The 25,928-nt window shown below is 34.3% G+C and overlaps 3 protein-coding genes across 5 annotated transcripts; 2 read left to right on the plus strand and 1 right to left on the minus strand.

Moving 5' to 3' along the window:
* The first annotated feature begins 494 nt into the window (after positions 1-494).
* On the plus strand, positions 495-5,528 carry LOC112058100 (uncharacterized). 3 transcript variants are annotated; one of them, XM_024098784.2, is made up of 4 exons: positions 495-1,021; positions 1,939-2,191; positions 2,405-2,512; positions 3,727-5,528. In XM_024098784.2, exons 1-3 carry the CDS (start codon positions 764-766, stop codon positions 2,488-2,490), a joined length of 597 nt encoding a protein of 198 aa, XP_023954552.1. In that variant the 5' UTR covers positions 495-763; the 3' UTR covers positions 2,491-2,512; positions 3,727-5,528. The 3 variants fall into 3 exon arrangements, with proteins under 3 accessions (XP_023954552.1, XP_052742743.1, XP_023954551.1); XM_052886783.1 differs by having other exon boundaries at positions 3,935-5,528; XM_024098783.2 differs by having other exon boundaries at positions 496-1,021; positions 2,405-5,528.
* Positions 5,529-6,832: 1,304 nt separating this feature from the next.
* On the minus strand, positions 6,833-13,982 carry LOC112058101 (valine--tRNA ligase). Its single transcript, XM_024098785.2, has 4 exons — positions 13,609-13,982; positions 12,925-13,034; positions 9,874-10,364; positions 6,833-9,046 (listed from the first exon to the last, which is right to left on the minus strand). The coding sequence occupies exons 1-4, from the start codon at positions 13,841-13,843 to the stop codon at positions 6,928-6,930; spliced, it is 2,955 nt and encodes a 984-aa protein (XP_023954553.1). The 5' UTR covers positions 13,844-13,982; the 3' UTR covers positions 6,833-6,927.
* A 285-nt stretch (positions 13,983-14,267) lies between these two features.
* Positions 14,268-25,853, plus strand: LOC112058102 (seipin). The gene is made up of 8 exons (XM_024098788.2): positions 14,268-14,913; positions 15,628-15,773; positions 17,208-17,292; positions 18,081-18,198; positions 18,986-19,124; positions 21,617-21,702; positions 23,428-23,509; positions 23,984-25,853. Exons 1-8 carry the CDS (start codon positions 14,645-14,647, stop codon positions 24,049-24,051), a joined length of 993 nt encoding a protein of 330 aa, XP_023954556.1. The 5' UTR covers positions 14,268-14,644; the 3' UTR covers positions 24,052-25,853.
* The last annotated feature ends 75 nt before the right edge of the window (positions 25,854-25,928 follow it).

Here is a 25,928-nt window from a genome sequence, read left to right on the forward strand (position 1 = left end):
GGACGAGGTAAAGTTACACATCGAATTTAAGTAACACCAATAAATATATTTACATACCGTGCACGTGTAATTTAGCACAGACTAATAAACTCATCGCCATCGCTCAAACTCGTTATACAGAATATTCGAATACTTGATCGATGTTTTGCTGTTCCGACTGAAGAATCGATTCATTTTAGGTATTATTATAAAGTAATATAATTTTGAGTAAATAACAAAATAAGGAACTCTATGTTAACATCCTATTAACTATACAAATCATACACACGTCGAATGGTGGCAAGAATACTGACTATTTTTGCATCGAAAAGCTAGGCTGATCCTTTACGCAAAATATTTGATATACTTGAAGTTTGATATAGTTAAGTGGTAACGTTTAGCGAGGCAGGTCCCTCTAGAGGTTGTCTGACAGATAAATATATTCTTTGTGTCTATGGAATTTTTAAGCTGGATCTTCATTTTATTGTGGTTAAGGTTAAACGTCAAACACCACAGTCACAATGACATGTATCTTCCATTTGACGTTTGTGACATGTAGACTTCTCAAAGTGGCTAAACATTATTTTAATTCCAAACAAATTTTTCCATGTCTAAAGAATGGTAAATGACTTAAATAAAGTGTCCCATGTGTTGACCGACATCTGAACGTTATTTAATACACATTAAAAGTTTTACAACACGAAAAACTTTCCGTTACACTCATGATAAAAGTATCGCAAAGTTACATTAAAATTGTAGATCGTAGTGGTTGAAAAACACGGAAATGTCTGCAACAAGTGCGTTAGAGTGTAATGAAGATTTGGAGAATGTGACTCTGGTGAGAATGGAGGATGTTCAACCAGATAGGAGCTCTGATGTTTACATACTGGGTACATCACCGTACGTAAACAGAGTTATCGACCATGATTACAGTTGTGTCTTCAATGACGAGGACTCTAATATAGGATCCATGGTCTCCATACATTCGGAGGAGGTCGAAGAGTTGATAGAGAAAGAAGTTGTAGAGCAGGATAAATACAAGGTAACATTTAATTCAAATAGCTTGATGTAGTACTGTTACTGTTGTAATTGTCTCATTGGTTCCGTGGTTAGCTAGTTCAGCTACGAACAATGAGGTTCAGTGTTCGAAACCTGGGTCAGGCCAACAAAAAAATATGTCATTGTGATTTTTCTTACAAGATAAATCTTAATAGCAGCCTGGAGTTGCAAAATTGGCGGTGTTACTTCACCCCTATGCCTTTGAGAGCACGTAAAGTCGTTGGTTCTGATCTCTCACTGGTTGTGTCGGTTGGCCCTTCTATCGGAGTACGAAAGTGCAACTGTGTTTGACACACATACACTATAATATCTCCTGCGTACATGGTAAATTTCAACATGAGATTGGCTGCCGAGTCTGAAAAAAATAATATAAAAAGAACCAGGTCGGGAGGATATTATTATTACTCTCGTGTTTGCCTGGTTGGTCCAGTGGTTAGCCTATTTGTTTTGTAAGGATATGAAATATTGAATTCTTGCTTCAGAAACATTCTCAGCACTGAGTTCATAGTTTATCCACACTTTTATGAGAAATGACTTGAGGCCCACCATTGCTCTAGTGTGATTTGGCAAGCTTTAAAGTATTACTATAAGAAATTGCTGTTGTTATCATTAAATAAAGACTGGCTTAATATGCTTGCTAAGATTATCACTTCTTCGTTATGATCTGAAAAGGTAGAGTTCTGAGTCCAGAGATTGTATCATGCAACTGGGATTTGTTTAGTGCACCATATAAATTCATACTAAGCAGTGGGTCATATGAACACGGTCATGGTCGCAGGTGGCGGTCTCCAAGCACTGAATGCTACCTTAACCATACCTAGCCTTAGTAGTTAGATCTGTGTAGTTATATGTGAATCAGATGTGTTTTAATGAAAAAAAATTATAAATATCATTTTTCAGACATCAGAATTCTGTGCATCCAATCCAGACAGTTGGCCAACTTTAGAAATCCTACCGGGCGGTGTAATAAAACATTCAGAAAAATTAATAACATCTTTACACCAAAGTGACAAAGAAACTTCAGAAAAGGATTTAATGTATGCATGTGCAAAATGTCCACAAAGGTTTAAGTTTTTATACAATTTGGTCAAACATGTCAAATTGCATGAGGAAGAGAAGAAAAAGAGATTTTTAATTTTAAATGTAGATTCAAGTAAGTAAAATAAAACTATCAAATTACATTAAAATTATTAGTAGTGCTAACATGCAACCAATGACATAGCTTTTGAAGAGAAAGTGAAACTTCAACCAATGGCGGCTCAGCCGGAATTACCACTATTTCTTTAAATTCATTGTGAAAATCGAGATGAGACAACTTTGCTATTATTTTTTTACTTTATTAAACAGATTTTATTGTATTTTTCAGAGTCTGCAACATCAGAACTGTCAATCAAAAAAATAAAGAAGAAGAGAGGCGGAAAATTAAAACGAAGCAAATTACCAAAAAAATGATAGTCCATTTATGGAACTACTAGTAAGCACAAATAATAATTAATATAATTGTTAGAGATGAAATGGATATTCAGTGAGTTACCAGAATCTGTCTTATCACGAACTAGCTGTCGTCGAACAATGATAAAGAACATGCTCAACAGTGAGGCGAATATGGTTTTTTTTTTTAAGTTATTTACTCTTGACTACAATCTCACCCAATGATGGTGCAATCTAAGATGGAAGCAGGTTAACTTGTTAGGAGTTGGATGAAAATTCACACCTGGTTTTCGGTTTCAATACAATATGTTTTTTAATAATGATGGATTCAATTCACAAGTATCTACAAATGCCAACAGTGAAAGAAGAAATAAAATCTAGTAACAACAACTACAAAGCTAGACTCAGAAACCATCCGAACCACCTGGCTGTTAACAATACCACAGGCGATACGGCGATTGAAAAGACGGCAAATACTTGATTAAACGCCATATATGACACTTACATGGAGCTGCTCCCGCTGGGGAATGTGGCTTCTAATCGCCAAATTTTTCTACAACAGCTCTGCTCATAGTCTGCCGACTGATTGCATGAGATAAACAGGACAAAAAAAAAAAATAATAATGATGGATGATGATGATTTTTTCGATTATGTATGATGACAACAATTTGCCACACAAAAGTTGTTGTTGTTTATAACTAAATTTTATCAGTATTTCGGTTGATTACTATATGTATATCAAAACAAAATGTCTTATTAAAAAGGATAATAATTAGCCAAAGCCACATCTTTTTTCAATTGTGGAGTTCCTGCTCCACAAACAAATGAAATATAAATGAGAGAATTCCTAAAATTGCTCAAGTACTTATAGAAATTCTCTCATTTATAACTGTATAATTTTATAGAATTTTATAATATTAGTTGTTTTTATAATTAGTTTAAAAATGCTGAGGTAGAAACACATTTGGTGTATTTGTTATTTTTTAAATTTTTGGTTGGGTTATTTATATTGTCATATTGTTGTATGCATGCTTGCAATAAACCTACTTGGTTGAATGTCAAAAAAATACTCAGTATCTGGCCAAAGAGTTTATCCATTTCATATCTAACTAATACCTTGTGTTCCATTTAAGTAAATTGTAGCAAAGATGCGAAATTCATTGATGAGTATTCGCTTTAATTTTCTGTTTTAAAATATGAAAATAATTGACCTTTGTTTATTAGATTAGTATGTATGCATTCCTAGTGTTTTTCAGATAGCATGGGTGACAGTCGCCAGTATGACGTTCATAATATGTACTATTATCGTGAATCGCGAAACTTTCAAGAGTGAAACAAACTGACACCCACACCACCCTACAAGAAAAGATCTATAAATCAGTTATCTGATAGTTTTATAATTTTGGCGAATTATTTAAAACAGAAATTTTTATCAGCTATACAGCTAATTACTTTGTTTTTCAGGTAAATTTCTTTAATTATATGATGCTGTTGACAAATATAAAAATATTTTCGACATGCATTTTGTAATAAAAAAAAGTCAAATGGCGGCAAGATGAAAGGCTCGCATCGTTCAGAATGTTTCTTATATTGGAAAGATTTGTTCTCAAAAAACTAACTTCTTGACTAGACTAACATGTGTTTTTTTAAGGATATTATCTGTTTTTAGCCTTCACATGTGCCTATAGGTACTATTTAAGGATCATTTGGAAAATCATCAGTGAATGTACATTTAAGCCAAAAAATTAAAAAATACAGGCAGGTTAAATTGTTATAATAATTTTTAATTATGCCTCTGAGTCCATTACATGAAAGCTATGTAACACAAAGATGAAAAAAAATTCAAATTCTATAAGACCAAAATGAAGATGACTCTGATCAAATCATTGTTAATAATTCTAATTTCTGTTAATTTTTTAGTACTATATTTTATAATAAATTATGTAATAATACAGTTAAAGATCATGAAGGTTTTTTAAAGAATCACTTTTGTTAACAATTATTACAAATCTGAATGAATTAATTTTATAATTAATGTGATAGAACTGAACACTGAGGGGTGGTGGTTTATTCCCCACCCCGTTGGACTATTATCGTACCCACTCCTGGGAATATTGGCCATATTTAAAAGATATGGCAAAGAATCTTTAAAAAAAAAGTTAACCCACCAACCCGCATTAGAGCAGTGTGGTGGGTTTAAGCTCCATATCTGATAATAAGGATGATGATTAATAAGAATGATCAGAAAAACAAAATGTCTTTTTTGTAATGAAATTATTGTTAGTCAATCACATTCTCTATTGAGAATTTAGTGAGAGTTGATTGGTGTAAAAATTTGGTATACAAAGTGAAATGATGTATAATTTAAGGTAATTTTGATTTTATTATTGTTTGTATATTATGAGTTGGGTTTTGTTTGTTTGTTGTTTTTTTTTCTGAAAGAGCGATTCTTTTATTATCTAGTTTCCATACGCAGACTAAAGAGATAAAGAGAAAAGATTTTCTAATATTTATGTCAGGTGTAAAATATTTACTTTATGTTTTTAATTAAACCTGTGTATGTGAGTGATTTATGTTAGTTATGAATTTGAATAATAATATTATGATTAATATATTTCTGTTACAAAATTTTAGTAATTTGCTTGAGAGTTTGTTAAATTAAATTTAAAGGCTTTATTTGATTATAATGAAAATGCTTGGCGATTTCTTGTCAAAGACAAAAGTTTGCTTTGTAATGACTGTACATGTACAGGTACAGTAAACAACACAAAATTATTGTAACAACAATATTTTTTGTGTTAAAATTTAAGTTTTAAAGTAAAATAAAGTAGTAAGTCAGCGGCTAAATTGCAAAAATGAAATTATTATTTATTTATTGAAATTGTTACTTTTATGTCTTTTATTTTTAAAGGTTTGGTTGGTTTGGTGTTATATAGACTAATTAACATTGTGTTAAATTATGTACATTTTTAACTTCAAGTTATAGAAATATATGGACACCACCAAGTATTTGTCTTTCAGTTGGAAAAAAATAAATTTATTGTTTGTTTTAATTAAACAATTTATTTTATTTATAATAATAGTAACCATAAATAACACCTCATAATAATTTAATGGAACAAACGTTTTAGTTGGTGTACATCCGACTTTAACACCTCTCTTTGCATATTATAGTCTGGCTAGTTCGTTGATGACACTCCCATGATATGCGGATGACGGGGGGAAAGACTGCGCGGGTGTAAAATCGTGCGTGCGGGGAAGTGAAGTGCGTCAGTCGTGGGGTTCTCATTCATTGCTACACGCCCCCCGGCCCGCGCGGAACATCGAGTGTTACGAATGAAGTTGCCAAGCTATAGTGTTAATACTACCTACTGTAATGTACTACAGTAGGCCTTACATGAGACATACTACACTATGACTCCTGCGAAAGAATAGGTTAGTTGACTTGCACCAAATTTAATATAAAAAATATTAATTTCGTATAGTACATAGAATAAGGGATCAAAATATATCGATATATATGTATTAATAAAAGATGATGATTTCATAAAAAACTCAATTAAAAAATATTTGATTTCCAAAATTTTTCCAAAACGTTAAAAACGCTGTCGTTAAATTTTTTGTGACGTCACAATGTTACTTGATAGGGATACTTGATAAGGAATAAACGTCAAACTAATTATTAACTAATAACTTTATCAAACACTCCGTTTTATTAAGGTTAGACGTCAAGAAACAGTTTAAGACTCATGGCCGACAGCATTTTTGTTTATGTATGCATGTCTTAAAAAATATAATTGGTTTTTTCAATCTATTAGAATGCTAATTAACAGTTTAAAACTCTTTTAAAATAAGTGTCAACTAACCTATTGTGTTCAGAACCAGTTACTAGTACAATGTACATACTTAGATTAAATAGCAAAATAACATACTATTGATTTCTCCAATACCTACAGAATTAAACCAACGTCTCAACTTAAATTATTTGATATTTTTACATTGCAATATGATAAGTACACCAATGAAAGTAAATTATTTTGTTATCTTATGTCCATTTTAGTTAATTATTATTATAGTTTATTGCACATAATTTCATATATAACTTAGTGATCTCTTTATCGTTTTACTCAATCTACGTGAGTATAACAAAGACAATAAAAATATATATAAATATATATAAAAATATATATAAAAAAAAAACTTAAAGGTTTTTTTAAAGGTTTTTTTTTTTTTTTTTTTTTTTTTTTTTTCTGGTGTCCCCTAACATGGTCAGGGCTCTTTTTTGCTTTGTTTTTTATTTTTCTTTTATTTGGGTGTTGTTTTATTTTGTATATTTTATTTCTTTATTTCATTATACTAAAGATTCAATTGTTACATATATTCTATTATATTACATTTTCTTTTATCATTTTATTTTACCTTACGACACATTACTATATTTTTTTAATAATCTTAACCTAAATCAGTCTTTGCAATCTTTTGAGCTCTTCTTTTTTTAAATAGAGCTTTTCTCTGTCTAAAATTTGCGTCCACTCTGGAGCTTTGTTGATATAATTAACGCTGGATATTTTACTTTCAAATTGCATGAGACTTTGTTCCATTTTTTGCAATCTCTTCCTTAATTTCTCTCGTGCAGATAATATTGTGTTCTCCATATCATCGCTTACAATTTCGACGCTTATTTCACAGTTTTCATCTAATATAACATTGGCGCAATTTACATTTGGTTTCTGATTAAAAACTATGTCTCCTAATTTACATAAATGTTGTACTATTTTCCTGTTATTTGCAATGTCTTCCATCAGCGGTACATTTTTAGTTTTAACGTAAACTGTTGGTTTCAATTTATTGGGCATGTTGTATAAGCCTTTGACTTCTCGTATAAGATTGACAGTGTTGAGTATGTTGTTTATTTTCATTTCCATATCGTCGTTTTTCCAAATAATAAAATCTTCTGTTTTTGGGAAGTCGAAATAATCGTTTTCGAGGTCGCCAAAATTGTGTATAATGTTTTGTTCTAGTGCGGGTATTTTTGGAATCAGTTCATCTGTAAGGTAAATCATGAATGGAGCCAGGCATCGTAGTGAAACGTTCAAAACTGCTGATAATGTATGCGCGTGCGCATATCCGGTTTTAGGATTGTCACTATCGAAACCGGGTTTCGTCGCTTCTAAGTAAACATCACAAAATTCGTTGTATATCAACGTTCTTAAAGCTTTCGTTGCAATATGGAAGTCATATGCATCGATGGAAGTATTAACCTTATCAACCATGTCTGACAATCTACTTAAAATCCACCTATCGAAATATGTCAGGTCGTTGATGGTGATTTCATCGTTAACGTTTACCAATTTGCCGTAAGATATTTGCATGTATTTGATGCTTTGCCAGATTTTGTTGCAAAACAGTTTGTTCGCGTGGCACTGGCTGACGTCGAAACTTACGAAATGTGACTTTATATCCTGGGATAAGAGAGTGAAGCGTAATGCGTCTACTCCGCATTCTGGGATGCCGTTAGTGTTCAAGAAATTAGACTTATGATAAGCGACGGCTTTGTTTAGTTCGTCTTTGTTCAGTATGCCATTTGTATGCATGTTCCAAGCCTTATTTTTCAGACCTTCCATCGTTATTCCGTTGATAACATCGATCGGGTCTATAACGTTTCCTCGGCTTTTGGACATCTTTGCTCCTTTGGTATCGCAAATAATTCCGTGCAACAATACATCGTGAAACGGCAACTTTCCAGTTAATTCTAATCCCAACATAACCATTCTGTGCACCCAAAAACCGAGTATATCATGACCAGTGACCATCAAACTTAATGGGTAGAATTTACTATAAGCATCATTGTAATGATGGTCCGGCCAACCTAAACATGCAAATGGATAAATTCCCGAAGAGAACCAAGTATCGAGAACGTCCGTATCTCTTTCAACGGTAATGTTTTCAGGAAGACTTCTGAGATAGCTAGAAGCCTGCATTATAGCGGACCGCTCGTCTAAAGCAGCTACCCAAACTATGTTATTGTTTGCACAGCATTTGTATGCCGGTATTTGATGACCCCACCATAGCTGCCTCGATATACACCAATCTCTATCGTCGCTTGTCCAATTTAACCAGTTTCTTATAAAATTTTCCGGTTCTATCTTCAATTGTTTCTCTATTACCACTTGTGCTGCTCTTTTGTTCAATTCTTTACAAGACAAGAACCATTGTTCCTTTGGTATATGATCGATAACATCTCCCGTGCGACTGCATATTGGCAGTGTCATTGGATGAGGTTTCACTGATTTTAGGATACCCATATCGTTCATTTCTTGAAGTAGAATCCCCCTACAATCATATCTTTTCATGTTGTTGAAGTGTCCCGAATTTTGCATCAAACCATTTTCACTTAAAATTTGTAACAATGGTAAGTTGTGACGTTTCCCCACTTCGAAGTCAACTTTGCTGTGCGCTGGTGTTATTTTCACAGCTCCGGTGCCAAATGTCATGTCGACAAATTCATCGAATATAATAGGTATTCCGATCCTTCTGAATGGGTGGAGTACCGTTTTCCCTCTTAAGTGTTTGTATCTGAAACAGAAAATCTGATATTTTATGCATAGTTTTCTTAAGATTTTCTCAAAATAAATCCAATTTTACGCTAGTACCTATATCTAGTCGTAACTTTTGTCATCATTAATTGTAACATAATTGAAGAATTTACGTAGAAATGATAATGTGGTTTTATTGGTGTTTATTTGGAATGCATTTTATGACGATGAAGAATGTACCTATCTATAGGTACTATTAATATTTAAGAGTTTGTTTGAACGCGCTAATCTCAGGAACTACTGCTCCGATTTGAAAAATTCTTTCAGTGTTCGATAGACCATTTATCGAGGAAGTTTATAGGCTATATTTTATCCTCGTATTCACACGAGAACTGAAACCGCGCGGCGTCAGCTAGTATTTAATGTTTATAAGTCAAAGTTAATTTATTTCAATTAGGCTTGGTTACACAACGAGTTGCGAAGAAGAGCCGATGGATGTTGGGGTCACAAGCTGCTGGAATGGCGACCCCGCACTAGAAAGCTCAGTGTTGGTCGACCCCGCACCAGGTGGACTGACGACATCAAGCGAGTCGCAGGGATTCGCTGGATGCAGGCGGCTCAGGATCGTGATATTTGGAAGTCCCTACAAAAAGGCCTATGTCCTGCAGTGGACGTCCATTGGCTGATATGATGATGATGATAAGGCTTAGTTTAGGTACAAGCACTTTCGAAACGTCAATTTCAATTGGTCGAAGACTTAAAATTAAAGTTAAGAAATACAAACGCCCCTTGGTCCGAGAAGAGCCCACAACAAACTCAGCCAGGTAAGTTCAAAGTCTATTTGTACCTACAAGAAATTTTGTCTACCTGTTATCCTCTGGGTGGACTGCTACCGCTGTATCACCCAGCATTGTCTCGGGCATTGTCGTCGAAACAACAATCTCTTCATTGCTCCCATGTACTTTATATGCAAAATCGTAAATTTGCCCAAAAGTCAGCGGCTTATCATAGCCTGGCAACATTAATTCTGTCGGACCATTTATGTGCAAATTATCCACTTCAATATCTGACACTGTTGAGTTTAATGCGTTACACCAATTGACTAGAGCTTTTTTTCTATAAATTAAACCCTTTTGGAACAAATTTATAAATGCACTGTTTACAGCATAAGTGTGGGACGGATCCATTGTGAATAACTCTCGAGACCAGTCTAAAGAACTGCCCAATATTCGCAGTTGTTCGCATATGGTGTTGCCATGTAGTTCCTTCCATTTCCAAACTTCCCTGTTGAAATTTTCGCGCCCCAAGTTGTGACGTTTGATGTTTTTCGTAGATTCTAGGTACTTTTCTACAACACCCTGTAAAGTAGAAATTAGTCCATTTTATTTCATTTTCGACAATTTCATTATTTTACAAGAGAATATTGTTCATAATTAAAAGATATGGCGAATAGTCTATTTATTTTTAAATAATTACGAAAAAATGCAATGTCTCTACGTCTATACTTGCAGACTAGGGCAGAAAGTCCTCTATCTAGCCTTCACACACCCTTAAAGTTCCATAATTGGAACAAGCTAATTTAGTTTAGTTGTGTTGCATGTCAATATTTTATATGACTATGGGTAAATCAAAATTTATTTTCTCTAACCTATCATCAAAGTATAAGCTGTAGGTATAACTTCCTAACGTGCGCGATATTTGGGGCTGCTCCCTGGTTGATCCTGCCACTAGTTATATGCTTGTGTCAAAGATTAAGCATGCATGTCTCAGTGCAAGCCGTATTAGGGCGATACCGCGAATGGCTGAATATATCAGTTTTGGTTCCTTAGATCTTACTCGGTTACTTAGCTTGAAGAGCCGTTGGACGTTGGGGTCCCAAACTCCTGGAATGGCGACCCCGCACTAAAAAGCGCAGTGTTGGTCGACCCCCCACCAGGTGGACTGACGACATCAAGCGAGTCGCAGGGATTCGCTGGATGAAGGCGGCTCAGTATCGTGATGTTTGGAAGTCCCTACAAAAGGCCTATGTCCTGCAGTGGACGTCCATCGGCTGATATGAGGACTTTAATAGGTGTACCTACTTACATATAAAGCAAAAATATGGACCAACAAAAAATATCATCATCATCATCATCATCATCATCATTAACAACATGGTCTAAGTTAACACATCATCTAAGTTAACAACCCAGATTCGCCTCCTCTTCTACTGCTTCATAAAAAATTATATCAGACAAAAATATCTAAAATATGCAAATGCTTACGAAATACAATATGCGGATTGTTATAAACGGTTCCACTTATGAGTATTAACTTATTATAAAACTAGTGGACGCCCGCGAATTCGTCCGCGTGAAAATCGATGTAAACTTTCAACCCCTATTTCACCCCCTACTGATTTAATTTACGCGACAAAAAGTATTCTATAACCTTCATATTCATATTAAGTTTCAGCGTGATGTCCTGTCAACAAAAAGATGGACAGACAAAAAATAAAAAAATAATATTTTTGGCTTCAGTACATAATTTTAGAATTTAAGCTATTCATTGCGGCACGATCTAAACCGATCACTTTGTATCGTGCCGCGTTGCAAGAACCAGCTCATGACTAAGGGCCCCGTATGGATTCGAAACTCGTCCGGCATACTCCGATCACTTGAGTTTTAGCCGTGTTTCATAATCAATTAATTTAAACATAATAATTATACATATATAATTCCCTCCAGTACTGTAACAATTGTTTAAGTATAAATTATATCTATTTCTATACCATCTGGGGCCTGTGGCTGAACTCAGGTAGCACGCTCGGAAAAGCATGACTAATTGTCACGTTCCACTTGAGTGTGCAAACGAGAGTGCGGAACAATCAAAAGAGGGATAAACGGCCTAAGCTTTCGGCTTGGTTTTCATATGATGTTATCACGTAAAATTATCGTCCGTGACTTTACAGACGACCAAGTTGACTCACGTTAGATTTTTTTATTCTCTGCAGGTTAGCCCTTGACTACAATCTCACCTGATGGTAAGTGACGATGCAATCTAAGATGGAAGCGGGATAATTTGTTAGGAGTAGGATGAAATCACCCTACACTCATTTCGGTGTCTACACGACATCGTACCGGAACGCTAAATCGCTTGGCGGTACGTCTTTGTCGGTAGGGTGGTAACTAGCCACACCCAAAGCCTCCCACCAGCCAAATTTAAAAAAAAAGATAAATAATTATTGCTATAAAAATGAGATCTACCTCCAATTCCAGAGGGTGTGGGTTCGAATCCGGTCCAGGGCATGCGCCTCAACTTTTTAGTTGTGTGCATTTTAAGAAATTAAATATCACATGTCTCAAACGGTGAAGAAAAATCATTGTGAGGAAACCTGCATACCAGAAATATTTTTTAATTCTCTGTGTGTGAAGTGTGTTAATCCGCATTGGGCCAGCCTGGTGGACTATTGGCCTAACCCCTCTCATTTTGAGAGGAGACTCAAGCTCAGCAGGGAACCGAATATGGGCTGATAATTACACAACTGCCAACCCTAGTGACCAAGTGCGGAAAAGGCCCAGGAAGAAAAGAAGTAGAAAAAGAAAGACTGGGCTGATAATGATGATTAAAATGAGTTTGCATAAATAATTTAATGTAACTGATAGAAGATAGAGTAGGGTAGGGTTAGGGTAAGGTTAGGATAGGGTTGGGATAGGGTTGGGATAGGGTTAGGGTAGGGTATGGGAAGTTGAAAGTTTACAAAGAGTTTCACGTGTTTTCGTCTAGTATTAATATAAATCTAATAAAGCTTTGCAATAATTTATTGTAGTAAATTCTACATAATTTCCAGAGTGGAATCTTATATATATCACTCATTATCAAGTCTTTTTTAAGGACTTTTTCACCAAATTCCACCTTGAAAAACCCAAACAAGGATACCTGAGTAGCTATTCCAGCATGGTCCATTCCTGGAATCCATAGCACATTCACCCCTAAAGACCTTTGTCTCCTGACCAGCACATCTTGTATTGTGCATGATAATGCATGACCTGCAATATAACAAAACTTTTATTATATCTTCTATACTAACAGCACCCGCCATTATGACCCACCTACCATTCAGGAAGTTCTTATTTATACTTTAATAACAATAGACTCACAGACTCAAATCAAACCTTTCTTGACTTGACTTCAGCCCCTTAACTGTAACTTCTCAGTTAAGGGGCTGAAGCTGAAGTAAGGGCATTTATTTTTACAAAATTAAGTATCACATCAATACACATATTTATAAAGAAAGTTTCATTATGGACATATAGTGTATGTAAGAATCATGATTTTTTAAATTTATTAAAAAATAATTTCTATTATCAATAACTGACAGACAGTTTAGTAAGTTACGAGAAAAATTATGACCAAAGGTCATTTATGGGGACAATGGTCATTCTACCATATTGCTAAGATGATTGAGCTAAGAGAAATCTAATGGTAAATAAATTATATTAAATATAAATTACTATAACATACCATCTCTATAACATACATATTAAACGAATTGCGGTTTTTTTTGAGGTCATTCTTAATAGATTCTTACATATTTAAGTATAATAAAAATAAAAAACTAACCTAAATGCAGTTTCCCAGTAACATTCGGCGGTGGCAGTACTAAACTAAAATGTGGTTTTGAGCTCTGTGTATCTGCTGTGAATAATCCTTTCCTTTCCCATTGTTCATATTTACGTTTTTCAACGAAATCTGGTTTGTATGCGGGCCCCGGTAAATTTTGTGTTTTTACTATTTTAGTTGTACTTGAAAGATATCTGGAATATATTATTGGAATGTTGCGACTACATCGTAGCATTTTGTTAATATTAAATAATTAAAAATAAATCATTTAATTAAAATTAATATTTTATACAAATTGATGAAATCAAAACAAAAATTTTTGTTTCAAAATGCAAGTACAAAACAAAACAGCTGACGCCTGACACTGACATATTTATCTCGTCTCCCTGTCGCTCGTCGGCAGTCGGACTGTCATTGACAAATGACAATTGAATGACCAGTTTAGAAATAAAAAGAAAAGTGGAGAAATTGTAGCAAGTTGTCACAGCATCAAGCCATGAGGAAATTAGGAAATTGAATTGAAAAGTGTGAAGCTACGAAAGGCCACTATTTCAAGAAATAATGCTTTCTTGCCTACTTATATTTTGCCATTGACATTGGACATGAAAATGTTAAATATCTGTGAATGTCAAATTAGCCGTTTGGCATTTATGTCTGTCATTTTAAATTTGACAATTTTTGGTAAATACAGTCAAGAATTTTTTCCGGCAACTTTCTTAAAAATTCTAAACCAAAAGTGTCTAAAACAAATTGGATAGTGTAGTGCATATATATCACACACGATAATATTTTACTACTTTTAATAAATAAATGTATGTGTATTTCAGAATACAATAAAACTTAAATGTTCTCGCGAGTTTTATCAGATGTTTTTTATCAGTCAACTTTGCCCTCCGGAACATTGAAACGGTCTTATCACAAAACAATCGCTCTATCAACGCTATCTACAGAACTAATACAATCATAGATCCGTTTCCTTGACCGTTTATATTACGATAAGTAATAACTATTTGAAATAAATGGACAGTTAGTGAAAATGGCCATACTTGCATATATGAACCCTTTTAACGTGTTTCGTGACTTCGTCCGCCTTCCTCTCGAGGCTTTCGTTTCCGAACAGTACACGGGATATAAAAAAACGACAAATGATAGCATAACCAGTGTTAAAGAGTTAGTGTACAGAGTGGGAATAGTATCTGTGTTCCTTTCAGCAATATTGTGGATTTCAATATTTTTATATGTGATTTTCTACTACACGTACATGCCTAATGTGACGCACGTCAGACCAGTACATTTGCAGTTCAAGTAAGTTTATTATAATAACTAGTAGACAGCCTGCAGTTTAACCTGCATTGTTTCAGTTCCCGTGGGATATGAGGAAAAGTATAGCCTATTGCACGCTGGTATAGTGTAGCTTCCCTACAGTAAAAGATTTTTTTAAATCAGTTCAGTAGTTTTAGAGCTTATACTATGCAAACAAAAAAACAATCAAATCTTTTCTCTTTATAATATTAGTAACGGTTAATATTGAATTATTAATAATGAAGTAGAAAAATATTATTAATGGAGTATGGCAATATAATAAGTCTTTGTAATAATTACAATGTAAACTAATTAAATTATTATTAGAAAATAGTAACTGTACTGGTTGATTGGGAGAAAATCCACATTAAGCCTAGAAAACATAATACTGATATACACATGTGTAATAAAACCAATATGGACATATGGTATTCAACTCTGGGGCTCTGCTAGCCACTCAAACATTGAAACTCTTCAGAGCTTCCAAAATTAAAGTATTGAATGTAATATCCAATGCACCATGGTTAGTCAAGACTTCAGAAACACATATATATCTTAACATTTTCACCATTTTCACCATTGCATAGCAACATCTTCATCAAATAACTAGAAGGTGATTTTTAGATAATAACTTAATAATTATTATTGTATGTTAAATAGATAGATTCTCATATACATAAATGTTCTAATTGTATTATTATTAATATATAATTATAGATCATGTGATGAAAACATGGGAGTGTGTTCATTCCCCTCGGCGCACGTGCAACTCACCAAAAGCAGTCAAATGCTGATGTCCTCCCAGCCTTACCGCATCAAGCTTATACTGGAGGTGCCTGAGTCACAGATCAACAAAGACATAGGTAATGGGGAATGGTTAACTTTGAGCTATGAGTTATCAATCTCTTAAGACATTGAAGATATTTTGAAAATTATTGTTGGAGGGCATTATACTCGTAATTATAATCGATACTGTCTTATTTTTTGTCTGTCTGTCCATATTTAATGTTGACCCCGCATCACTCTGAAACTACTGAATGAATTTAACTGAAACTTGGCAGGATTTGAGACCATAGTATGTAGAAGGTTATAGGATAATTTCAGTCGCAAAAATTAAATTAGAAGGGGGTAAAACAGAGGTTGAAAGTATTTGTACTACCATACCGAGAATATAGAAATGTATCACTCAAGATTTTTCAAAATTCTACCCCTAAATATAATAGATAGGGGTTGAAGTTTTTTTTCATATAAATTGTTCATGTATGGAATTTTAGTTTTGGGGGAGAAATAGGGGTGGAAAGTGTACATCGATTTCCACACAGACAAAGTTACGGGCGTCCGGTAGTCTATACTAAAAACTTAAAGTAAGATGTTCATCAATAACCAAATAATCTATACTTATAATAAATCTGTAGAGAGGTCAATTCTGTACATGAAATATATTTCCAAAATAACTATCAGGGGGTGATTAGTGATCGATACTGATGCCAAAAATGCAATCAGTAAAATTTTTGTCTGTCTGTCTGTCTGTCTGTCTGTCTGTATGTTCTTTATAGAAACAAAAACTACTGGACGGAATTTAACGAAACTTGATACAATTATTCTCCATACTCCTGGGCAGGTTATAGTATACTTTTCATTACGCTACGATCAATAGGAGCAGAGCAGTGAAGAGAAATGTTGAGAAAACGGGAGAAGTTACTCGATTGTTTAAGCTTCCGTCGCGTGTACAGCCTTAATGGTTAAAGCTACATGGAAATCATGTATGACGGAAATGTTCTCCTTAAAATTATCTATAAAAACACAACAGCATATATATGTCTATCTTTTATGGTTGACTCACAATAACACGTGTAACTCCCGATAGCTTAGCAGTTCGAAGCTTTCTAATTATATTTATCTACTCTTATGTTTATAACACTCATCACTCATCCCTAACTAAAAAAGTTAACATTATTACCTATTCAATAAAAAAAGAATCATAAAAATCGGCAAAGAAACACCAAAGTTATACAAGAAATACGCTAAGCCATCGCGCGTGAATACTAATTCATGCTATATGGATTATTTTTGTGTAACGGTTGCCGCGCTCGATGCGACTCGCGGGGGGGGGGGGATAATAAAAAAAGACGTGCAGCCTTAATGAGTACCTAGGGTAGGGATAGGGTAGGGTATGGGTAGGGTTGGGATAGGGTAGTGTAGATGTAGGGTAGAATAGGGGTAGTTGAAAGTTTACAACGACTTTCACGCGGACGAAGTCGCGGGCGTCCGCTAGTATATAATATATTCTGTTACAGGCATGTTTATGGTCTGCGCCCAAATGAGAGCACCAGGGGGAGTGCTGGTGTCTTCCTCATGCAGGTCTGCCATGCTTAGACACAGGTAAACACTTTCTATACTTGATATCAACCTTAGCACCATTATTATGTATAATCACCCTAGCATAAAAAATTAAAAAAAGAAGTTTTGGTTATAATAGACTACTCGACACTTTTTTTTAAACAGTCTTAAATTGTTCATTGTATGTTCAGGCATACACATTAATAAAACTTCCAATTTATAGCTTGGCAACTTCGTTCGTACACCCGCGTAGTCTTTCCTCCTGCCGCCCGCATATCATGGGAGTGTTATCAACAAACTTGCCACACTATAGAATGTTTTATATGTTGCTCTATTGTTTATATGCATCAACTAATCTATTAATAATATAATAGTTTAAACAAAACAAACAAACAAAACTAAAAAACACGCTTTTAGCACACACTAAAATTTACAAATTGAGTTTTTTCGTATTCCTGATAGCAAACTCTTTCATTTGATACCCATATTATAATAGCCATCATTTCAAATAGCCTGTCCGCCATCTTGGACGTCTACCATATAGGATTTAAGTCACGTGACTTTTTTTCGTATTCCTGACAACAAACCCATTCATTTGATATCCATATCATGGGGGTGGATTTCAAACAGCCAGTCCGCCATGTTGGATTTGTTATCACGTTTCTTAGCAGAACTCAGAGCGTGTGCAAAATTTCATCGTAATCGAAGACCGGGAAATGGGACATATTAAGATTCCTAGATTTCATTTTCTTACATACAAAGTTACAAGTGAAGTTAATTATATAAGCGTTAAGTATTGAGATATATGTGTTTATTATATCATATTACAGATCCAAGTTACACCAAGTGATGCGCACACTGTTCTACGCTCCACTGCTGGTGTCGGGCTTCAACGAGGAGAAGCAGTTCATTACTGTTGAACTGTTCAGTGACTTTGAGGATGATCAGGTACATCTCAAACATTCACATAAGTAGGATAAAAAGGAATGGTTTTTTTTTTAAATTTTGTCACATCTTTTTTTTTAATATGACTAATATTCCCATTCCTTTCCAACTAGTCGGGAAAAACTGTGTTAAGAGTGGGTACGACAATAGACCAACGGGGCATCCTAATGAATCTGATGGTTCTTACCGTTGAGCTATTGAGGCTATATTAAATTAGAAGGAATACTATAACTGCTAAGTAGCAATTGCCATTTGAAGAGTTATAGTCCAACTTAAAAAATGTATTCAGAGCAAGTAAATTGTATACAAAATCCATTTTCAATTAATTAGATAAAGTAAGATAATTCGGAGCCTGTTAGAACCAGAAAGCTGAGATTGACAAATTAGCATGGGTATTAATTAAAGGATTTGGTGGATATTAATTATGTCTAATAAATGGGTAAAAGAAATTTTGAAAATGAAATTTTTTTTGGGGTTCCTTCCCTACTTGCAAAGTGAGGATTATCTATCTAATGGTATGCGGTATCGTTATCGGTATTGTTGTGCATTAAATAAGGGTTTAAAGTGCTAATTTAATCAACGGAACCTTACACTCAAGAGTTTGTTTGTTTAAACGCGCTAATTTCAGGAACTACTGGTCTGATTTGAAAAATTATTTCAGTGTTAGATAGCTCATTTATCGAGGAAGGTTATAGGCTATATATTATCCCTGTATTCTTCCGGAAACGGAAACCACGCGGGTGAAACCGCGCGGCGTCAGCTAGTAACAAATAAAAACGTGACCACGCAGGCCCGGCCGGTGACGGACGCGTATGTGGAGCTGCAGTCGCGCTTCGTGCAGGTGTTCTCGTCGGAGCTGCACATAGAGGCGCACTTCACCGGCCTGCGCTACGCCATGTACTACTGGCCCAAGACATCCGCGCTCATCGGTGAGACTCCATCGTTGTAGTGTTGGGTAGGACATGACTTGCGCGTATGTGGAGCTGCAGTCGCGCTTCGTGCAGGTGTTCTCGTCGGAGCTGCTCATAGAGGCGCACTTCACCGGCCTGCGCTACGCCATGTACTACTGGCCCAAGACATCCGCGCTCATCGGTGAGACTCCATCGTTGTAGTGTTGGGTAGGACATGACTTGCGCGTATGTGGAGCTGCAGTCGCGCTTCGTGCAGGTGTTCTCGTCGGAGCTGCACATAGAGGCGCACTTCACCGGCCTGCGCTACGCCATGTACTACTGGCCCAAGACATCCGCGCTCATCGGTGAGACTCCTTCTTTGTAGTGTTGGGTAGGACATGACTTGAAAAAGAGTTTGTAAGAGTTGCCTCCAGTGTTGCCAGTTGGATCTTATGAGAAGTTACCCGTAATATTAAAAAAAAAGTAACCTTTTTGTGTAAAAAGTAACCTTTTGACTACTACTACTCTTGCTATTTGCGTTCCACAGCATGGCTAAACCACCATTTCAGCCTCTGAGGGCTAAAGTAATTTTGTTTTTTTTTTTTTTAATATCTGTCTGTTACGAATACTAGCCAAGTACTAAATTACTACAAACCGAAGGAGATTTTACTCGTAAATAGAATCATCTTAAGTAAGGCCCTGATTGTTTGCCTTTTACTTATGGGATAAGAAAAATACAATTAAAGAGCTAGGATTTAAAAACAATAGACGTTAATTTCTTAAATTCATACTTGATTTTTTTAAGAAATTCAATGTGACTGCAACTTGCTTATTTCGCAACGTCAATTGTAACGTCTTCATTTATAGTGAGATTGACACAGAAACATCGATGAGTTCTTGAGCATTTGTCCGCATTTGTTGATTTAACGACCGTTCTGTTTTAGATATACGAAATTGTAAGTTAATTCTAAAAATTCCGAAATATCACGTAAAAGTAACCTTTTTATTAATGTAACCTAAAAGTTACCAATGCAGTCAAAAAATCACCTAAAAGGTTACAAAAGTAACCTTCTGGCAACACTGGTTGCCTCTTTTTTGTACCGAGGCAGTACAATGTCCCACTTCAAATGAGGCGAGGCGTACTGATGCTTGGCACTACATTTGAATTTTGAAGTAACAAGTACAAATGTCATATTTGAACTGGTTTGAAGTAACGTGTACAAATGTCATGTTTGTACTAGTTAAGTCAAATATTTGAAATAGGACATTGGATTGGAGGATCCTTTCTCGTATAGCGAGTACAATTGTAGAGCATATTTGTTTTTTATTTATATTATAATAGTTTGTCTTAATTACTGCTAATTTAAGCCATACCTATTATTAACTTGAAAAATAGATCGACTCTCCTTGGTTATTATTATTTCAGTTTTTAAATTACTGAGTAATTATTTTTTTCATAAAATGTTAATTTCATAAATCCAAGTTAAAAAAAATATATTTCTAAACGCATTAAGTTATTTCCCTCGCGCTTGGAAGACATGTAATCGTGTGTGTTTACTGTTTATGGCATAGAGTACAAAATTATATGACAAGACCAAACATGACGTGCCATTTGAGAATTGTATTAGTGCCTCGCTTCCTCTCGCTTGCAAGTAAAGCAACTACAGCGACAGAAAATGTGAATTAGTACATTTTTAAATTTTGAGCCGCTCTTACATTTTGACGTCATGTACGGGACAAATGTACTAAAGTTTAAAAATAAACAGAAAGAGAAAGTTTAAAAGATGAAGAAGAAGTTATTCACACTCATACTGGTGAAAGTGAAGATAGATAAATAATAGTGTAATAGTGACAGTGGCGTGCACAATGTATTTAACTAGGGTATGCACTGTACATATAAATTGTGAAAAACGGTAAATTCCTTCCGCAACACAGGGTTGCAATGAGTCCTTAGGGTAGGCAGTACATGTTGGCATCTACGAAGTGCACGCCACTGAATAGTGAGTATAACAGCATAAAAAGTAGTGTTGTTGAGGGAATAACAGGGTATTTTTTTTTTCTCGACAAGTTAGCCCTTGACTACAATCTCACCTGTTGGTAAGTGATGATGCAATTTGAGATGGAAGCTGGCTAACTTGTTAGGAGGAGGATGAAAATCCACACTCCTTTCGGTTTTACAGGACATCGTACCGGTACGCGAAATCGCTTGGCGGTACGTCTTTGTTGGTAGGGTAAATAATTTTATTATTGTTATTTGGGTACTATAAATAAACCTATTTATTTATAAATAAATAGGTTTGTGTGTGTGTAAGTATGTTTGTTCCTCCTTTATGTTGTGGCTTTTTGAGATTTGGAATGGAAATAGATTTTTAGTCCTCGGGGGGTTTGTGAAAAACTGAATTCCAAGCGGAATGTTGTCGCGGGTGTCCGCTAGATTAAAAATAAAATGCTAATAAAATGTTCCCAAATAATTTTATTTGTTCTTAAAGTTCTTAATTCTATAATACTTATTTTTTAATGGTATTTTTCAGGTATCTGCTCGAACTTATTCGTCGTCTCGCTAATATTCATCTTAAGTTGGTATCACTTGCAAGATGGGTTACCGGATTTCCTCAAGGTACATAATTTTTTTTACATCATGTTTAACTAATATACTTATCTATATCTATACTAATATTATAAAGAGGTAAAGTTTGTAAGTTTGTAAGTTTGTCACATTTTTTAAATGGGGTAATCTTCGGAACTACTGGTCCGATTTCAAAAATTCTTTCACCAGTAGAATGCTACATTATCGGGGAGTGCTATAGGCTATATTTTATTTTAGTATAATATATATTCGCCGAGTTAACACAGTTTTTGCCATACAAGTCGGACCGAAAATCCTCTTAAGCAGACTTATTCGCATGCGCTGCCTTAACCATTGTGTAAAATTGAAATTAATGTATGGAGGCTTTATGTATCTTTAAAAGTTCTACAAAAAAGTCCGCGACACCATATATCTATCTTCTATATATTAACAGATATAGTACCTTTTGTGTTTTAAAAATTATTAATTTTATATACTTAGGTTTACGTCATTATTTATACAATTAAACTTTAATCCTTATTAAAATAAATTATTTAATAATCACAAGGATATTATGGAGATAAGATTTGCCCTTTATAGTATGTTAATTCGTTAAATAGTTTCGGAGATAATACAAAATTTCTAAAAGACGCAGAAATTCCGCTACATGACGCCCCGCGCTTTCAATTACGTAGTTCCCGTTCCTGTGTGAATATGGAAATCAAGCATAGCCTATGACACTCGCAAATAACGTAGCTTTCTATTGGTAAAACAATCTTTCAAATCGGTTCAGTAGATCCAAAGATTATAATTTTAGCATAGAAGTCTCTATTTTCCTTTGTCATCGCACCACGCTCATAGGGCTGGACCGATTTTGCTAAGGGTAGGGGTAAGGTAGGGAAGGTATAGGGTAGGGTAGGGTAGGGTACAGGTAGGGTAGGGGTAAAGGTAGGGTAGGGGTAGGGTGGGGTAGGGCAGGGTAGGGGAGTGTATGCCAAGGTTAGGGGTAGGGTAGGGGTAGGGCCTACCCCTATCCTAACGGTAGGGAAATGGAAGATTACGGGTAGGGTAGGGTACGGGTAGGGTAGGGGTAGGATACAGTTAGGGTACAAGTAGGGTAGGAGTAGGGTAGAGGTAGGAGATCGATACTGAAGCCTATTTTCTATTTTTTGTCTGTCTGTTTGCCTTTTTTTTTGACCGGGCATCACGCTGAAACTACATAATGAATTTAAATGATACTTAAGACGATTTGAGACCATAATACGTAGAAGGATAATAGGATACTTTTTGTCGCGAAAACAAAATCAGAAATGGGTGAAGTAGGGGTAGAAAGTTTATACGGAAAGTCCTTAATTTTTCTAGGTACATTTGTAAATGTAAAATGATAAGTGGACTATTTATTAGGTATAAGTTATAAAACTTGCAAAATAGAATGTGAAATAGGGGTTGAAAGTTGACATCGATTTTCACGCGGACGAAGTCGCGGGCGTCCGCTAGTACTTAATAAACGAGATAATTTAATATGAATTAGACTATTTAAATATTTTTTTTTTAATTTAGATATTATTGTGCTTTTTATGTTTTTCCTCAAAGAAGAAAATGTATTTTTAAAATGAATTATTTGTACTTGTTATGATAAAAGGTAGATAATAGTATTTTTTTATGATGCTATGAATTTACGATAAATGTACTTGTATCAGAATGTTTAAATAATATTTTTAGAATTGAATTTTGTCGCGCAATATTTGGATCAAAAACATGCCTTTTTTGTTTCAGACAAAATTAGGAATCGAGGTGAAAACAGAAAAAGACGACGGCAATTCCAAAATAATTTCTAAAATGAAGCTAGAACGAGAAGGTAGGTAATGTTTTTGAAAAATGATAATTTTTATGTATAAAATCTATGTCAATTTACTTCCATTATATGCAATGATATAGATAAATAATTATTGATAGAGAGAGCTATTAGATAGAAGGCCAAGTGAGGGTTTGGACCCTAGGACCTACTATTTTCTAAAGCCAACGACCGCATGCATTGGCCGTGGCTAGTTATCATCCTACTGGCAAAGACGTACCGCCAAGCGATTTAGCGTTCCGGTACGATGCTGTGTAGAAACCGAAAGGGGTGTGGATTTTCATCCTCCTCCTAACAAGTTAGCCCGCTTCCATCTCAGATTGCTTCATCACTTACCATCAGGTAAGATTGTCGTCAAGAGCTAACTTGTAAAGAATAAAAAAAAAAAAACTAGTATGTTCTTTTATTTAAAATTCACCAGTGTCATCCATGTTTTCTGCTGCTTTCTGTTTATTAATATTTTGTATCTATTTTCAGATTCATTCCCTTTTATAGAGGAAGAGTCACTATTAGAAGAATATCAACGACTGGAGAAAAAAACTTAGTACTGCTTGTAACAATTTAAAAAAAAACATACATACAGCCGAACGTAGAACCTCCTCATTTTTGGAAGTTGGTTAAAAATGGACATAATGTCTAATTTATTGCAGTTTCGGTCGAATTTTTGGGCACAGTATAGCAGACTATCTACAAAACCTATTTATTATACTAAAGCCATATTCGATGTGTACTGTTTACCAACAAACAAATTAGAAATAAGTAAAACGCATGTTATTTCATAACTTATTTATTTAAAATCATATATAATTTGTTTATAAAATGTTATTCAAAATATATTAACTATATCTAATTGTTCTAAGCTTATTAATCAAATTTATTGTCATTAATTTAAGAACAACTTAATTATAATTATTATTAGGTGTGAAATGACTAGTGATTTATACCCTCATTTTTAATTTGTTTGTTGGTAAACAGTTTACATCGAGTATGGCTTAAGTATAGTTATAAAACTTGACTGTGATACCATCAGATGTTAAGTGACAACGCAGTCCAAGGGTATCGTGTCAATTTGTAAGGAGTATGATTTATTTCATCCTATTTATGGTATTGTACAGAAAAATTTAAATGGATTGTAGTAGGCATTTGCAAATTTAAGTGGTAACTTGTTTTGGCCTACTATCTGGCAGTAGACTTTGGCCGTAAGTAGTTACAATCCAAATCGCAAATGCCAGAGGTCAATTAAAAAACATAGTTTTTTTGGGACCTGGAATCTGTCACAATGTTCAAATCAAATCAAATCAAAATTTGTTTATTGCGAATTCAGGTTACAGTCAGATCTTATTGAAATAAACACCAAATTCCGCCTTACAGCTAAGGATATTAAGGATTCTAACACAGAATCAATCGCTACACTAAAGGATCAGTCGAGTACCGTCAAGTAAAATGAAATGTAATACCTATATTTTTAAACATAAGTATTTATATCATAACAAAAATCCAATCAATCACTATAGGCCATACTCATAAACATGAATTGAGTTTTAACTTAACTTCAAAGTAAAATGAACTTTAAACAGTAGTGATTAAATCTACTTTACTTTGAAGAAAATTGAGGTTTAAATCTTAATCCATGTTTATGGATTTGGGCGATAATGATTTTTGAACCTAACTAACTATTAAGGTTATAGTTTAGAAAAATTTCATACAATTTAAGCACCAATGTTATAATTAGGGGTTTTATAATTGATATTATAGATATTTATTAGTTATTTATGTATATTATAATATAATGTGATAACTTAAACATATGGGCTTGTTAGACTGTTATATTTAAGTTAAACTTTTCGCTCGCTACATAAGTACTAAGTAAATTAATAAGCAAAAATATATATATTTTTAAAACTAGCGTCCGGCCCTGGATTCCCATGCTAATTGTAATTTAATTTAACTCTGTTCTACTTTCTTATAAAATCTTTCTATTCACATCTTATAAAATCTTGAATCTTAATAATAAATTTATTTAAGTTTGTTACGCTTTCGCGCCTTAATTATTTAACAAATAAATCATAATACATATCAGTGGTAGAGAAAGGACATAAATTAAGGTACCTACATTTCATCTAATGAATTTCACGTAAACGAAGTCGATGTAGATGCTAGTTTAGTTAATAAATTAGATCGTCAACTCAGTGTTGAAAAGTGCCATTTTAACTTAGATATACAGGATTTTTACGAGTGTGGTAGATACTAAACAAAACTATGTAGTGAGCGAAGACCTTTAAACTGTAAATAAGAGGGTTAGTAGACTATGTTAGTCGATGTTTTTAATAAAGAATTCCAAAGATTTTTTGTATGTTTTTTTTATTAATTAATTAATTAATTTATTTATTTGATCCACCAGTGACTGTTGCAGCATTTACAC

This window comes from Bicyclus anynana, chromosome 18 (assembly GCF_947172395.1).
Source record: "Bicyclus anynana chromosome 18, ilBicAnyn1.1, whole genome shotgun sequence".
NCBI classification, from domain to species: Eukaryota; Metazoa; Arthropoda; class Insecta; order Lepidoptera; family Nymphalidae; genus Bicyclus; species Bicyclus anynana.